The 16,693-nt window shown below is 46.9% G+C and overlaps 1 protein-coding gene across 2 annotated transcripts in view; it reads left to right on the top strand.

Moving 5' to 3' along the window:
• The window catches only part of Exn (Ephexin), a 173,430-nt gene that overhangs the window by 92,390 nt on the left and 64,347 nt on the right, over nt 1-16,693 (top strand). For both annotated transcript variants that reach the window (XM_065426613.2, XM_065426612.2), the window contains exon 10: nt 7,407-7,446. In XM_065426613.2, the coding sequence (XP_065282685.1) occupies nt 7,407-7,446 (40 nt within the window). The remainder of the gene's footprint in view (nt 1-7,406; nt 7,447-16,693) is intronic.

Raw genomic sequence — 16,693 nt, 5'->3', positions numbered from 1 at the left:
CTTCGTTGTTAATTGCACAGCACATGGTGACATCCCACACCTGAATGCTATCGGGATGGTATTTCGTCCTTCAAATACGTCGATCTCGCAGCCAATGGACCAAGGCATCATTCACCACTTGAGGAAAATTTACCGCCACCACCTGCTCAAGCACATGTTCCTTTGCTATGACAACGGCAAGGAGCACTCCGTCGACCTCCTCGGGGCCATATGTCTTATTGTGTATGCATGGAAGCAAGTGGAACTCACTTTAATCATGTGATGTTTTGAACACGCTGGCTTCTCGATGGAAAGCACCGTCGATGCTGATGCTGACTATTCATGTGCACTTGATGAAGAAGGAGCCAAGTATTGTGACCGCATCAATGCACTCTGCGCAGAGGATAGCAAATCCGGTGCAGTCCGTTTCACCGACTATCTGCACTTTGAAAATGATCAACAAACATGCTACTCAGACTTGGAGAGTGAAGCTACCACTGATACGACCATGTGCGATGACAGCGACAACAACGACGCTAACTAGCCTTCCCGAGCACCCGCTTTCAGGGAAGTTATCGGATTGCTGAACGTTATCCGCAGTTTTGTTGAGTGCCATGGTGGAAATTCTCAAATGCTGCATGTAGTTGACCAAATAAAAAACATGACCCTTAGAGCCTCGAACTACAGGACGTGCCAAACCAGCAACTCTGATTACATTAAGTAATCCAAATATTGCTGAATGAAGGTTTCTTGCAGCGAGATTTTTTGCCTGGATTGCATTTGTTTGTATGTTTGGTTAATCCGAAAACCTGCTTAATTCTAATATTTTTTGCGGTCCCAATGACTTGAGTTAACAATGTTTCACTGTATTTGATTTGTATTCAAAAAATTTAGGTATTCACATATCCCTAAAAATAAGCAATTGTTAGTAGCACATTGTCCTGTCAACTTGTGTTCAGGGTGTCTACCAACCGGGAAAACTGGGAATTCTCAGAGATTTTCAGTAGTCTGGAAAAACTCGGGGAATTTGTGCTTCCATCAGGGAAAATTAGCTGTAATTTTATTGAAAGAGTCGAAAGTTGAGGTAATGCTGGCTCGAGTAACAGACAGGAATCGTAATGAATCATCTTTGACGCCCTGTCGTCAGCTGGAGGAGTTGCCAGTGTACAGTTAACGACCAGCTTTCCGGATTCCCGATAATTTGCACAGCTTCGTGGCACCACCACGTACTCCATAGAGTCGATGTATCAAAATGTCTGAAATTTCGCACGTAAGAACTCTTCGTCGTCCGATTTTCTGGAGGTTTTTCTGTCACCGCAGGTCCGAAACGGCATTAATACCCCATAGAGTCGATGTATCAGAACGTCTGAAATTTCGCACATAAGAACTCTTCGTCGTCCGATTTTCTGGAGGTTTTTCCGTGACCGCGGGTCTGAAATGGCATTAATCAAAGCCACCACCGCTGCCATTTTGATTACCTTGCTGCCTCGAACCGGCGCTCTCGCACGCAGATCCACTGGCAGCGGCAGCACATGGCGGCAACGCTAGGCCTAGCTGCTTCGACGTTCGCTACGAAGCTTCTTGCCATTGGATGCCGTGTTTTTACTTGAAATACTTTTCCTGTATCGTCGATAGCATCCAAGAAAATCTGAGGTGCCCAGCGGTCGGATCGTCATGTAGGGCGTGCAGCGCTACATGACAACGCAGCGCTGAGGGAACAAGAAGATAGTTGGCGCGGACTGGTGAGTTCTTCTTTATGAGTAGGTTGTTTTGAAGGGAGAATGAAGACAATCGTCACATAATTGCCCTAGAGACATCGGTATTCCCTTATTAATACTCCACAAGGCCTTTTAGCTCCGGGTCTGCTCGTTGTGAAGTCTTCCGCACTTATTATTCCAAGGAAGGCATCCTCGTCGTCTTGCAGCGGGGGATCTATGGGGGCGCGTGACAAGCAGTCAGTGTCAGAGTGTTTTCTTCCGGACTTGTATATTACCGTGACCTCATATTCTTGCAGTCTTAGGCTCCACTGCGCCAGCCATCCTGAAGGATCCTTTAAATTCGCTAGCCAACACAAGGCATGATGGTGGCTGACGACTTTGAATAGCCTGCCATATAGGTAAGGGCGAAATTTCGCTGTAGCCCAAACAATGGCGAGGCATTCCTTTTCGGTTGTAGAATAATTGCCTTTCGCTTTTGACAACGACCGCTAGCGTAAGCTATCACGTGTTAATGTCCATCTTTTATCTGGACTAGGACGGCACCGAGGCCCAGGCTACTGGCATCAGTGTGGATTTCGGTATCGGCGTGCTCGTCAAAGTGCGCAAGTACGGGCGGCGACTGCATGCGTCGTTTGAGTTCTTGAAATGCGTCGGCCTGCAGCGTTTCCCTCTTGAACTTGACGTCACATTTAATTAGCTGTGTCAGCGGCTCAGCGATGCGTGAAAAGTTCTTGACAAAGTGCCTGTAGTAGGCACACATGCCAAGGATTCAACGCGCTGTCTTTTTGTCGATGGGCTGCGGGAACTTTGCGATGGCAGCTGTCTTCTGCGGGTCAAGGCGGACTGCAGATTTGCTGATGCGGTCTAGGAACAGAAGCTCATCATAAGCGAAGCGGCACTTTTCCTGCTTCAGAGTGAGCCCTGATGACTTGATGGCCTCTAGTGCTGTCGCAAGCTGCCTGAAGCAATCGTCAAAATTTTCGGCGGTGACGACGGCGTCCTCCAAGTAAACAAGACATGTCTGCCACTTCAATCCTGCTAAAGCCGTGTCCATCACGCAGTGGAACGTTGCAGGCGCCGAGCACAATCCAAATAACATAACCTTGAACTCATAGAGGCCGTTTGGCATGATGAAAGCGGTCATTTCGTGATCTCTCTCGTTGACTTCTGTGTGCCAGTAGGCAGGTTTGAGATCCATCGACGAGAAGTATTTAGCGTTGCAGTGCTGATGCAATCTATTGTCTATCCGTGGGAGGGGATATACGTCCTTCTTCATGATCTTGTTCAGTCAAGGATAATCGATGCAGAAACGTAAGGTTCCGTCCTTTTTCTTCATCAAGACTACAGGAGATGCCCACGGGCTTTTCAACGGATGGATGTTGTCGTTGTGCAGCATTTCCCCGACTTGTTGCCTAATAGCTTGTGGGGTTCTCCTCCCGTACCCTTAGGACAAAGGAACGACAACACAGTAGTGCAAACAATCACAAGGGCATTTATTGCACCTTTCATAGCTCAATGCCTACTAGCCGAGTTGCTATCCACAAAACATGCCGATGGGCGCGTGACAAATCGCGAAAGTCCGACTCACCGCGACCGGATAGCGAGCGAATATGTTCGCCCCTTGCTGGATCCCAACGCATGGTCGTTCGCGCATACGGTCATGCGAACAGTGGCTCTTTCACATGAGGCCTCACGAGACGGCCTCGCAGAAGCATGGATCGGCGCACGCGCGGCACATCCGCGCTGCTTAATAATAATATATGGGGTTTTACGTGCCAAAACCACTTTCTGATTATGAGGCATGCCGTAGTGGGGGACTCCGGAAATTTTGACCACCTGGGGTTCTTTAACGTGCACCTAAATCTAAGTACACGGGTGCTTTCGCATTTCGCCCCCATCGAAATGCGGCCGCCGTAGCCAGGATTCGATCCCGCGACCTCGTGCTCAGCAGCCTAACACCATAGCCACTGAGCAACCACGGCGGGTTCCGCGCTGCTTGCCGTCCCGAACCAAAGAGGAAGTGCCTTGTCTTTCCCGCACCCAAGTAACCCCGCCGTGAGTCGGCGCTAGCAGCAAAACACTCGCGCCATCTCTCGCACTGCGCTTCATCCACTTCAACCAACCGTCGCGGGCACCAGGCCACGCGGCGAAGCCGCACTGCAGGAAACGGCAGCTATGCGGGAAAACAAGATATCACGGGATGCGTGAGAGTGACGCGTCCCCAAAAGCTTCACATTCTCGCGTCGAAACTTCGATAAGGGCTCTGGCAGAGTGGTCGAGTGCGCTTTTCGGTTATGTATATTTTAAAATTATTGGTATAAATGGCATGATCCGTGTGTCAAGCTGTGACGATTCCCATAAATTTCATGACATGCATGACAAGAATGAGATGAACTCATGACATGCATTCATGCATGCATGGCAGCATGTCATTCATGCATGCATGCATTACCTTGATAAGAAATTATGCCAACCCAGTGGCCCAAGTTGTCTACTAACTTGAGTTGTGACTATGTGCTCGTGTTCATGATGCCGGGATGGTGGTTGCATCGTTATTCCAGCTTCATAATTCAACGCTCACCTCTGATTCTCGCATGCCATCTGTGCTCGAGCCAGGTGGCATGTATAAGAAAATCCTGGAATCACCTGGCGGAGGTTGCATCCATTCAAACAGCGATTGAAAAGCAAGTTTTCCTTGAGCGTTGGTTTCCAAGTGCCGCATAGCAACACACTATCTCCTCGTTCCTCCCAAAGCTTGTACCTGACTTTCACAGCCGTTCTCGTCATTACTAGGCCGCTTAATCAAACAGCGAGGCATGCTCTTTTCTGGTGCACATAGTATACAAGCACGACAACACTGTATCAGATTCCACTATGGGAGCGTCGTCATGGCTCGGCCAAAGTAAGCAGCTGCACCACACTACTCGCTCAAATGGCTATAAAAGGACGTGGGCTTCATTCAGTATCACCATCATGTCACCCGTTTGTGTCATGTAAGTTACACCATGTGCTGCCATCAGAGAACATTTAGTATCTGCGTTTCTTACCTATCTCGCACCTCCATGCTGCTTGTTCATACCAATTCAATCATTCATAGAAGTCTGACAGCTGTCGTCACATACTCTCTCTCATGTTAAGTATAGTTCATTGTGATCGTGTCGCACACACGAATACTGGATTTATACCAGCACATTGGTCAACTTGGTAATGCTTTAAGGAACCCCAAACAATGCCACCAAACTAGCTGCCTGCGAAATGCTTCTTCTTCGTCGTCTTCTTTTTTTATGATTACACGTATAGATGCGAACAAAAGTTTGGGAACCGAAGGTGCCCGCAATGTCTTTTTTTCTTTTCTTTTTCGCAAACTGGCTATTTTGGCTTAAATCAAGGGCGCACGCCTACGTGTGTGTGTTTGACCAATACAATGTATTAAACCAATTCCAGGCTGCAAAGCTGTGCTTGAATATCTTTTAATTTTTTTTTCTTTTGCTGATGCCGTATTCTCCAAACTTTTGCTCGCGACTGCGCAGACCTGGAAGCATGTATATAGTACATACCACTGTGCACACAGGGTCGGCAACTGGAACGCTTTAACTACTAGCATTTTCCTTTCCCTCTGTATCTTATCTCTCTTTGCACATGTGCAGTTGGTTCACATACTTTCTCTATACCCAAGGCAGTTTGTTGATCATGAAGTACTAAACATCTCTGTGCCTTGTGGTGTGGTCCCAGAGATGCTGACCATTTTTGCTCCTTGCGTGTGATCTTTGACTTATGTTTATGTTTATGGGATAGACGTCAGCATCGCTGTTCATGTTCAATGACTTACTATTTTCATTTTGTTCCTTTTGTTTCTATTTGTCTCTATTGGCCTTTATCTTTACATTTCTTTGTGTACTACATAAATGACAGACTCTTACCTGACTATTCACTGTTTGTCTTTAGCCTGTGGTAAATGCTGTGTAGTTGTTGATCTATTGTTGCTGTATTCTTGCCTCGGAGATCGGCAGTTTGAGTTGAGTGAGGCTGTCTTGAAGACACTGCTGTGGCATGTTTCCTGCAGGTCTGAGTGCATTCATAGCACCACTTGACATCTTGAAGGAAAGCTGTTTGTTTATGACAGTACAGCCTGTTCCCATGCACACATTTCTAGGTTGTGATTCTATACCTGACAGTAGACACAGCCTTTGCATTGCATCGTTTTACTTATTCTTTACCTGGGTCTATTTGCTCGTTCCTGTCCCAAAGTTTTGTATCTACCAACCAAGATGTATAGTCTCAGCACATCACCCTTATCACTGTGTGATATTTTGCTGTGTATAATTTCTCTCTGTTAACCCACTCCTGCTATAGCGCTTATTGCGCTACAGTACAAATAAATAAATAAATAAATAAATAGCTGTTATGTGCCATCTACCACAGATAAACCTATAAGTAGCATTTTGTTTTGGAATATGTTTCATTGCGTCAGGGCCTGAGTGATAATTGATCATTTGAGTGACATGGTTGATCATTTAATCAACTAGGATTGCAAGTTCCAGAGAATACTACTTTTTACATTGCGAGAAAATGCCTTCAGGGTGTATCATGGTGTGTGCATGCTTTGTTTGTTCAGTTGTGCATAAGTAGTGTTGCTAATCAAATACGAGTAAGTGTTTAGGAACTGGCTGCAGTGAATTGGCAGCACTTAATCCTCTTACCCTGAGGCATGCACTGGCTGGGAGCCACAATGCAGGATGACGTCAGAGGGGGGACAGATACAGCACGTCTCAACCTTTGCTGCTCTGGTGCAGTATCAGCTTGCCAGTCATTTTTGAGCTGCTTGACTATGTTGCATGGGAGATTAGCACTGGGTGCCCGGAAACATAGGTTGTGCACACAAATGCACAAAGTATCGGCACTGTCTCACTGCATTGCTCTACATGTTCTTAAAGGGGCTCTGAAACACTTTTTGAACATAGTATGGAGACATTGAAGATCTGTACTAAATGCTCCTGTGAACAAGTGAGTGAAATATTATTGTGCTGCGTGCAGCAGGGAATTTGCAGTCTCATGTCAAAAACAGTGAAAAGTTGCTTGCTCTTGCTTCAGCAATGTCATCATGCAGCCTTATCGCAAGCAGTTGGACCTGCCAACGATCGATTAGTTTTGTAATCACACGAACATTCTCAGTAATACTATACTTGCTGATTGTGAGTTAAATAAATGAAAAAATGTCTCTGCTATCCTAAGAAGAGAGAAAAAGAATTTCATTGTTGCGCTGCCAGTCTACACTTAGCAGTTGTGTGTAGCTGCGGCTGTTGCTCATGGCCTCCAAGATAGCAGTGGCATGCTGCATAGCATAGTCGAGTGTGGCTGCCACGGGCTGCCACAACAAGCCCTCTCGCTACTAGTAAACTTTTGGGCGGGGTCTTGCCCCCTTGCCATCTCCCCTGCATAGCTTCCAGTGTGCTAGTGGAAATGAAAAGAGAGAAAGTTGTATATTGGCGTGATAACTACGTCCAACTTTGCCTGTGCTTGAAGGACGCGAAAAGATTTTGCAGCAGGAGATTTATGAGGCGACATAGTTTAATAGCGAGATCATTCTATGATTAGCTAGAAGACTGTTCCAGGGCCCCTTTGGTAATGAGTGACACAAGTGGTGCCTGTTGTCTATGTTTGTGTCTGGGGCATGTGCCTGTTGTGACAGCCCAGCGTGATGCCTTGCAGGCTCCTCCCCCCCACCAGCAACTCCCTGTCCCGAGACCAGGTGCGTGTGCAGAGCTGTTTGCAGCTTGGAGACCGTGCACGGTATTCCCAGCAGCATGCGTTACTCCATGACAAAGCTTGATTCGTGTGCTGCTCCACCTTCTGGCGTTGCAATAGCTTGGTTCCCTGTACTGGCAGCTCTAGCTTAGGACTGTCTGGAACCTCCAAGGTGATAGTGCCTCAGACAGGCTAGCCAGCATTTTATTACCTGTCAATCAATGAATTAGTTTTTATGCTTCCAAGAAAATAAATTCAAGGTGAACGCCTAGATTGTTTTTAATTCTTGTTCACAAAGTACCTGTAAAAATGTTGGCGAGCCTGTTGAAGACGCTTCTTTGCCCCGGTTTGCTTCTTTTTTCCGCAGTCTCTGAAGTGAACCCCAACTCGCACAAGGTATTGCTCGGCTTTTAGCATTGCTCCCGGTTGCTAGAGCCTTCATCTGAAATCATAACCATTGGTCAATACCGTATATTCTCATGTAAGGCAGTACTTAAATTTAAAGGTAGATTTCCTCTTGCAGCATGTGTACAAATAAAAAATAAATAAATGTCTACTTGTCTTACAAGCCAAGTGCTGCAGAATGCAGGAACCTTTATTTGACCTTTGATCGCAACTTCAGTTTTGATGTCCGCTGTAGGACGCAGACATCAAACAGACCACTAGTTCAGACCACTAGCTCTCACCCCCCTTTGCCCTTGCTCGCGCGGGAAGACGGCGCTCATCAAGCCACCATCCTTCTCAGCTCACCCTCACAAGCTCTCACTTGCACCTAAAGCATACTGATCTTATTGCACTTGAACTTTATGTGGAACGTAACACTGCAGCCCTTCGTCAGTCATTCACGGTTGCGCAATGCGTGATTTGAGAGGTGCGTTTGCAAGCAGCCGCATGTAATAAAACCATTTTACCATCTGCATCCACAGAAGTTTCCATTTATTGTCTCCATATTTCTTCACGGTACTGAAATCTCATTATACTGGAATCGTGTATAAGCACACACTTTCTTCTATTGCGGTTCTAAATATGCGGTGCTCTATGGACAAGAAGTTATGTGTTAAACTATTCATTACATTGACAGGTTCATTATATTGCAGTTCCTTATATCGAGGTTTAACTGTATAAGTACCCGAACAAATTTTTGTTGGTTCTACCACCATTGTAGTGCAGCGGGTGGTGGCCAGCACCGAACCCAAGGGCTCGTGCTCAGAAATGCCACTCAGCAGCACCGATGGCAGTGCAACGGAGAAGCACTGCACGGATCCTCAAAAATGTTGCGTGCTGTAGCAGCTGATTATGTGTGCAGGTGCCTGCCCACTGCAAGTGCATAGAGTGCAGGTGTGTATAGAAAATATCAACAGACACAAAGCAGCCAAGTGTCGGGATGGAAAATGTTGCGTATAAGAGACAATAATGCATGCTCTACATACCTGTCACTATTGGAAAGCAGTGCAGGTGTGTGTACGCCTTCGAATAAAGTTAGTTGTGAGTTCAGCGCTGTCCTGTGTGTTCCTGCCTTCTGTCATCGTCTTATTGCGCTGCCCCTTCAAGATGGACGCTGAAGGCAAATATTAAGTCCAGCTAAAGTGATAGATTAGTGGTTGAGAATCTCTGAAGCGTCAATATTATCCGAAAAAGGGCCTTAATAATCGAGAAACTGAGGTAAATGCAGGACATGATTAGAGATTCCCCTGGGACATTCAAGCTTTTGCCCAATGCCGAAAGCACTCCTCAGTTAAATTCTGTCACTAGTACTCAAACACTCATTGCAAAAAACATCATTGTATTGTATTATAAGACGAAATAAAATGCTGCTTATCCAGTTCTATTTCATTTTTAGAAAAAGAACTAATTGAAGTTACTCTTGACAACGACGCAGGCAGTCGAATGGTTTCGTTTTCATTCAACTCTGCGCCACCCATGCTTTTGCGTTTCAGCAGTTTTGTTAATTGCATAGAGTTGCGCTAGTTTTGCTGGCTCGCGAAACTCGCACAAACTGCAAGTAGCAGAGAATTCAAATTCCATGTGATGTCACGGGATGCCCAAATGGTCTACGCCACTTGACCAAAAAGCAGCTGCAGCAGCGAATCCACCGCTCTGTCTTGGCTTGGTGCCCATCGTCTGTTGGGCGCCGTGTTACTTGCCGATGGCAGCAAAGGGTGGTGATGGCGTATGCAATGTCGCCACACCCCCAGTTGGGTGGCGGGAGATTTGAATTTCGAAAAAGGTATTCGGATCCTTCAGATGCGATTTTCTCGTAAACTAAATCCTTTTTTGGCACGAAAGAAGCGTTGCGAGATTTATGAATGGCATTTAAAGTCCACATTGACTTATTATTTGCCTTTAGTGTCCCTTTAAATATATATGATGTCTAAGTCTTGAGTTGAATACAGATAAAGTGTAATTGTAATCAGCAGCAATCTTTGGACTTTTGCAGCGTGGTATTCTGTACAGTGGAATTGCAATATTTCTATCCTTATTGGCCTGGAGAGCAGTGTGCCTGATGAAATATAACAGAGCCCATTTGGGCTTTCTCTCTCTCTCTCTCAAGAACTTGCTGTTGTAGGTATTCCGCCAGCCCTTGAACGCAAACTTGCATTCTCTTCTTTTTTTTTTCACAAAATCAAAAACGCGCAGTTTAGTCCTATTGACTGCGTTTCGCTTGTGTGCAATGCCCTGTCAGCAGGTGTAACAGGGCATTTGACCTCGCAGCTAGTGACAGTTTGCATTACACTACAGCCCTCTCACTGGTTGCCTGGCACACCCATATTTTCCAGATCACGCAGTCTTGAGTATTGCTCAAGATTTATTGCGAAGGGTCACGTTCTCAACATTAATGGCATGGTGTGCTGCAGATAACATCAGCTGTTGAGATGAAGGCCGAGCTGTTGACAGCGTTGTTTTGTCCATGAGACCGACCTCACTGATGTTGGCACCTTCATTCTGGATGTTCTTTGGATGCAAGCAAGCAGCTTACTTTGCTCTTTGAGGTGTGCACAGAAAGCAGTTTCCTGGCTGTGCAGCACGTTTTGATGGTACTATTACTGCTGTACTGCACTACACTTTATTCACGTCACTGGGTCTATATTAGGCCAGTTTTCCAACTTGGGCATTGCAACTAAATAAGGTAAAACCTGATTGATATGTGCCCATCTACAATGTAGCAATGAAGATGTAGCTGCGATGAGTTCCAAACCAAGTCTCTACAGAGCCTAATCTATCGATCCACTTAAGCTTTAGTGGCTCATCGTGTGCCCACTGGTTAGTGCGTACCCTAATCACTTTTTGTCATGCAAAACTGTTATGACTGGGGGTGTCATTGCACATAAACGTATGCGTAAGCCGCAGTAGTCCAAAAGGCGTAGACAGCCGAGAACAGATAAAATCTGCTTTGTTGTGTCAAGCACCGTTGGAGGCAGAAGCCAATCTCCATGCCGAAGAAAAATGGCTGTAATGTGCAAAGAAAGGGTACTCGGGCTGGAAAGTGCAGGGTGTAGGCAGAGCTTCTCTCAGCCGGCAGGATTTGTCAGGGGCCCGTTCAGGGTGCAGCCGGTCCAGCGTAGTAGACAATCGGCGGCCCATCACTAGTTCTGACAGAGAGCATCCCGTGGCAGTGTGTGGAGTTGCATACCGCTGTAAAGTGCCCTTAAAACGGTGCATCCAGCTTGCGGCTTCAAAATTTCGACGTGCATCATGCTGCCTCCGGCACTGGCAGACATTAGCAATGTGCCCGGCATCCAGAACTGGCACAGGCAGCATTCATGTGGTCCCCCACAGCCGGTACAGGAGTCGCTCACCAGTCTCTCAGTGTCCCGTTGCTGACTGGTGCTTGCATGTACTTGAAGATTGTCTTCTTCAGCGGTGTCTTGCTCACCATCAGCAACAGTCATCATCCCTTGGTGCACTGGCTCCAATCACTGCGTGGTTGTGCTTTTGGAGCGAAGGTAAGCTGGCATCTCGGGCATTGACCTCAGTGGCAACTGCTTCCTCGACAGCAGTGGTGAGGGACACCTTCTTTTTTTGCCAGCAGTCGCCGCTTTACCATGTCGTTCTGCCATCCGAACACTAAACGATCCTGTAGCACGGTGTCAGGGCATTGAAGTTGCAGTGCTGTGCCATTGTCCAAAGGGCAGTGACGTAGGCGGTGGCAGACTCATTTGGTGCTTGGTCACAGTGGTGTAATTTGTATCGCATGGTAAGCTGCGGTGGTTTCGGTGCTAGTTGATTTGCAGTGCAGCGAGGATTATTTCGAACGGGGTATTTTTCAGCTGGGCCTGCGCTACGAGCACCTTGGCCAACTGAAACGTGGCGGGACCGCAGCAGCTGAGGAATGTTGACCTCTTCTTGTCAGTGTCCATAGTGTCCTGCACCTCCAGAGAGAACTCCAAACATTGCACATAGTCCTTCCACTATTCAGGATGGGCAATGTCGAAAGGCTCGAGCCACTGTATTGTGGAAGTCGTCATTGTATACAAGTATGCACCGGAGCTAGTCTTCTATGGCGGCAGTTTTAGTCGAGTGGCTCACTTCAGCTCGACCCTCGTCGCCAGTATTATGTAGCCCGGGTCGTATCATAAGGCAGCATCGGCATGAGTCGGTGTGGGAAGTATCACTTTATTGCAATCGCAGAAACCAAACACAGAATAAGGGAAACTGGCTAACCCAAGTATAGATATATACTTTTGTGCCCGGGAGGTGGCACTCTTCGTAATCAGGGTACACCGACTGTGCTCAGCTTAGCCGCTGAACTCAGCAGCGAAGTTCAGTGCACAACGGAAGAATTCTCTGAAACTTTAATTAAACGATGCAGCTGGTTGAGATGTGCGCATTTCACTGATGTCGCACGTCCACGAGTGCAAGCCTGTGCACTCTAGTACGGTTGCCTCGACCCAGCCTGCTTGTCTGTTGAACTGGTATGTGAGTATATGCACTGGCTTTTATTGAGCCTCCTACAGCAAGGTAGCTTTTGTTCCTCCTGAGGTATTTTTTCGGAAGTTCAGGGAGAAGTGCTGCGAGCTGTCCGAACGTCAGTTTCGCTGGAGTTTGCCCTGCTGTGCTTAGAATGGTGTTGTGCTGCCTGAAGACAAAGCGTGCGATGCAGCGCTGCAGTGACCCTCTGGGAATGTTTTAGGTCAGCCACATAGCGCTAGGCTTCTCCGCCCGCCGCGGGTTGGTAAGGAGCTGATAAGCTGATGTAACGGACAAGATGCTGTTGTCACTGTAAAACTTGAGAATTCCTGCAGATACAAATGGAGTTCTGTTGTCCGAAACTACCTTGCACGGTAGACTGAACATTGCAAACAATGACCGGATAGCGTCAATAACTGTTGCCAATGTCGCTTTGCCCATTTCTCTCACTTCCATCCACTTTCCATCTACCACTACCGGGAATGTAGACCCTTCAATAGGGTGTGCCAGGGCATTTCTGGTGTTCCCCATTCAGGAATAGGGGCTTGTGGTTGCCTTGGCAAGGCTTGCAATTTCGAACCATTATTTCTGTGTTGTGGTTAATACCAGGCCACCACATGTAACACCCAGCACACTTTTTCATGGCAAAAATTTCTCGATGGCCTACATGAAGGAGCGATGTGTGCGATGTGGTTTGTCCGCTAAGTGCTACTGGAATCGCAACTCGTGATCCAAAAGCAGTGCGGCCATGATGAGTGCTCAACTTCGCAGCTCGCTTGCGATAAGTGTTGAAGTAATCATCCTTGATGCTGTGCATGTTGCCTTGGACAGCTGTGTAGACCTCCTCCAATATTGTGCATTCCTGTGTTGACGCTGCTACGATGTCAACTGTTAGGAGTATATATCCAGGCAGGGGCAGTTCTTCTACTGCGGTGTCTGGCAGCAAGCGGCTGATTCCATTAGCGCTCTGGTGCTTCTTTCCAGTGTGGTATATAAGCCTGTAGTTGTGCACTGACATCTTGATGCACCAATGCATAATTCGTAGTGAAAATGTCTGTGGCATTGCCTTCTGAGGACCCATAATATCCAACAAGGGTCAATGATCAGTTATTAACTCTGTCACTACCATGGGCGAAATAGGTGTTTTTCATAGGTTACACCAGATCTTTTTTTCTGAACGGACTACTGCACTGGATATTTTATGTAATAAATAAAAAAAAGGCAGAATGAATGTACTTTCGACGCATAAAAGTTTTATTAATGAGATATAGGTCATAAAAAAAGACAAATTGCTCAAATCAAGATTGTGTGATAACATTCAGCAAATTTTGCAAAGACACGCTTGTATCTACTAAGAAAAATATGTAAAAAAATTGAGATACAAAATGTATTGGCATCTAATAAGCACTATCTCCTAAAAAAATCAAAATTTTTTATTGAACAGGTGGTCCACTACAAAAATTTAACTGCAAGCACTACAGTTTGGCATGCCGGGCTGCGGCTGCTGATGTTCTGGGCTGGCTTGCATCGTCGTCACCCTCAGAGTCTAAGTCCGACGAAAGGGCAGCATCCTCAACCTAGCTGCTGCTCGATCCATCGATAAAATGAGCCGCAAATGCAGTGGAATCACGAGATGTGCGATTTTTCGAAGCATGCGCGTCGTTCCCAGAGGCAGCTATTTTTGCTTCCTATACTTTGACAATCGCGAAACTTCGGAGCGTGTTCAAAAATGACTGCCTCTTGGGAAAATATCAAACTGCTCAGAAAACAAAAATATAGTTCTCCTCCTTCACGTCCGATTGTGAAGTGTGTCCATGAGTGGTGCAAAAGGTCTTGAAAGTGGCCTTTCAAGCATTCAGTAGGGGGTGGCCATTTTTTATTTCTACTTTGAGGATTGTGAAACTTCAAGGCACGTTCAAAAATCACCGCCTGGTGGGAAAAAAGCAAACTGCTTAGAAAATAAAAATATGATTCTCCTCCTTCACGTCCGGTAGCACAGTGTGTCCGTGTGCGGCACAGAAAGTCTCAAAAGCGGCATCTCAAACCATCGTTAGCAGGCTAACGATACACAATGGATGTGGTACAGAAAGAGTTAAGGTCACTTCTCGGCCAGTAATATATTGGCAAAGATGTTCGGCTGTGTAAATGATGGCAAGCCCCTCTCTATCTATCTGGGAATAATTCCTCTCTACTTGTGATGAAGTGTGCGACGCAAAAGCTATCGGGGCTTCCCATCCTTGGTGATGAGCTTGGGAGAGGACTGCACCTACTCATGGTGATGCATCACAGGCTAGCAGCAGGGTTTTCTCTCGTCATAGTGCCTTAGGACAGTGCACTTCCAGAGAAGCTCTTTTAGGGCTTCAAATGAGTTTTGATGGCGTGGTGACCCAGTCCAAGGAACTTCTCTTTGGAGGAGTTGATATTGTAGTGGCTGCACCTTGATCAAGGCAGCATCATCATTGCATCAGCATAAATGTGCATACAGGCTCGCGCTGAGGTTTGCCTGCTCCGGGTACCTGCTAACGCGTTTAAAATAAATCTAGTTTTTGTTTGGGCCTGACATCTCTTCTTTACGCTGTGCTTCGCTCCGCCTAAAGTCCTATAGTGTGGTGACCCGAATGTTTCCTCTACGTCTCTATGGGGCCATGTCAACCGAGCAGCTAACACAACTCGCCGAAGGCCAAGACACCATCGACCCCATGGAAGTTGCCTGTGTCACCATTCGACTGCTGGCGTTTTGGGACCAGGGCCCGGCAACGTGGTTCCTCCAGGTGGAATACCACTTTTCAGTCACTGGCATTTGCACCCAGCTGCGCTAGTACCACTTGGTCGTCTCTGTGCTGTCCCCATCTGCCATAGCCAAAATTGATGACATCTTGTCTGCACCATCTTTTGCTTTACAATATGACGATCTCAAAACTGCATGGCTACAGCGCATGACGCCGTCATCACGCAGTCATCTATAACAGTTCTTCTCCATCGTAAGCCTTCGATCGTAAGCCTTCGCAACTTTTTCGGCACTTGCGTTCATTGCTTGGCCCAAGTACAGCTAACATAGACAATGCACTTCTACGCGAGTTGTTCCTGCAGCGCCTACCAAACAATGTGCATATGGTCCTTGCCCCTGCTGGTAACATCAGCGGACCCGACCTCGTTTCTTTGGCTGGCAGCGTGATGGAAGTCACTGCATCATCAGTCTTGGCTCTCGCTTTCATTTAAGACCCAACTCCTGTGAGTAGCCAGTCATTGTCAAGCTCCTCTGTCACTCCGTTGCTGCTTCAGTCTCTGTGACCACCCTGAATGCATCGCGTGTGTTGCAGAACATTGGCGCTCTTCACTTTGTCACAATTGTTGAAGGCACACCAGCATTTCTTGCTGCAGACCTGCCTCCCATGCATGCTCCCATACTCCACCCGGAGTGTGCTGGTACCACAGCCGTTTCGGAAAGGATGCATGCCACTGCCTGAACAACTAAAAACTGCGAGGGCGGAGTTCGAGCACATGCTCAAGATCGGCAGTGTGCGACCTTCTTATAGCGACTGGGTGCATCCACTACACGTGCCTTCTGAGAAAACTGGGGACTGGCGACCTTGCAGCCATTATGGTGCACTAAACAGAATAACAGTTCCCAACAGATATCCTCACCCAAACATCCAAGACTTCATGGTTGCACGATGATCTTCTTGAAGATTAACCTGGTACATGCCTACTATCAGCTACCTTTCGCGAAAAACGATATACCAAAGAGTGCCTTAACCACCTTGTTTGGCCTCTTCGAATTTGTTTGGATGCCTTTTGGCCTTCGCAGCAGCACCAGCCAGTCCTTGCAAAGGTATTTAGACTTGGTCACTCGAGGGCTTCCTTTCGTATCTGCTTATATGTATGGCCTGCTCGTTGCAAGTTCTTGAATAGCATTTCAGAATGCTATTCTTGTGCCTTGCAGGCCAGGGGGTTGTGATCAACATGATGAAGAGTCAACTTGGAGAGCAGCAACTTGAGTTCCTTGGACATCTGGTCCACCCCTCTGGTATTAAGCCACTACCAGATATAGTTTGCGCTATCAATGATTTCCCTCTGCCCAAGTCGGTGACAAAGTTACGGGAGTTTCTTGGCTTCATTGATCTTGCAGTGAACTGAAGAGGTTACCAAGGCATTCACTCAAGTAAAAATCACGCTCGCCAAGAACTCGCTGCTTGCACACCCCAAGCCATCAGGCGCCAACCTCCATCATGACCGATGTGCCCAGCACAGGTGTGGGTGCTGTTCTACAGCAATACACTAATGGAGCATGGCAGCCTCTCACCTTTTTCTCAAGGAAGCTCAAGCTGACACAAACATGGTAG

Source organism: Dermacentor albipictus, chromosome 2, assembly GCF_038994185.2.
Source record: "Dermacentor albipictus isolate Rhodes 1998 colony chromosome 2, USDA_Dalb.pri_finalv2, whole genome shotgun sequence".
Lineage (NCBI taxonomy): Eukaryota > Metazoa > Arthropoda > Arachnida > Ixodida > Ixodidae > Dermacentor > Dermacentor albipictus.
This window is presented reverse-complemented; position numbering and strand designations above follow the sequence as displayed.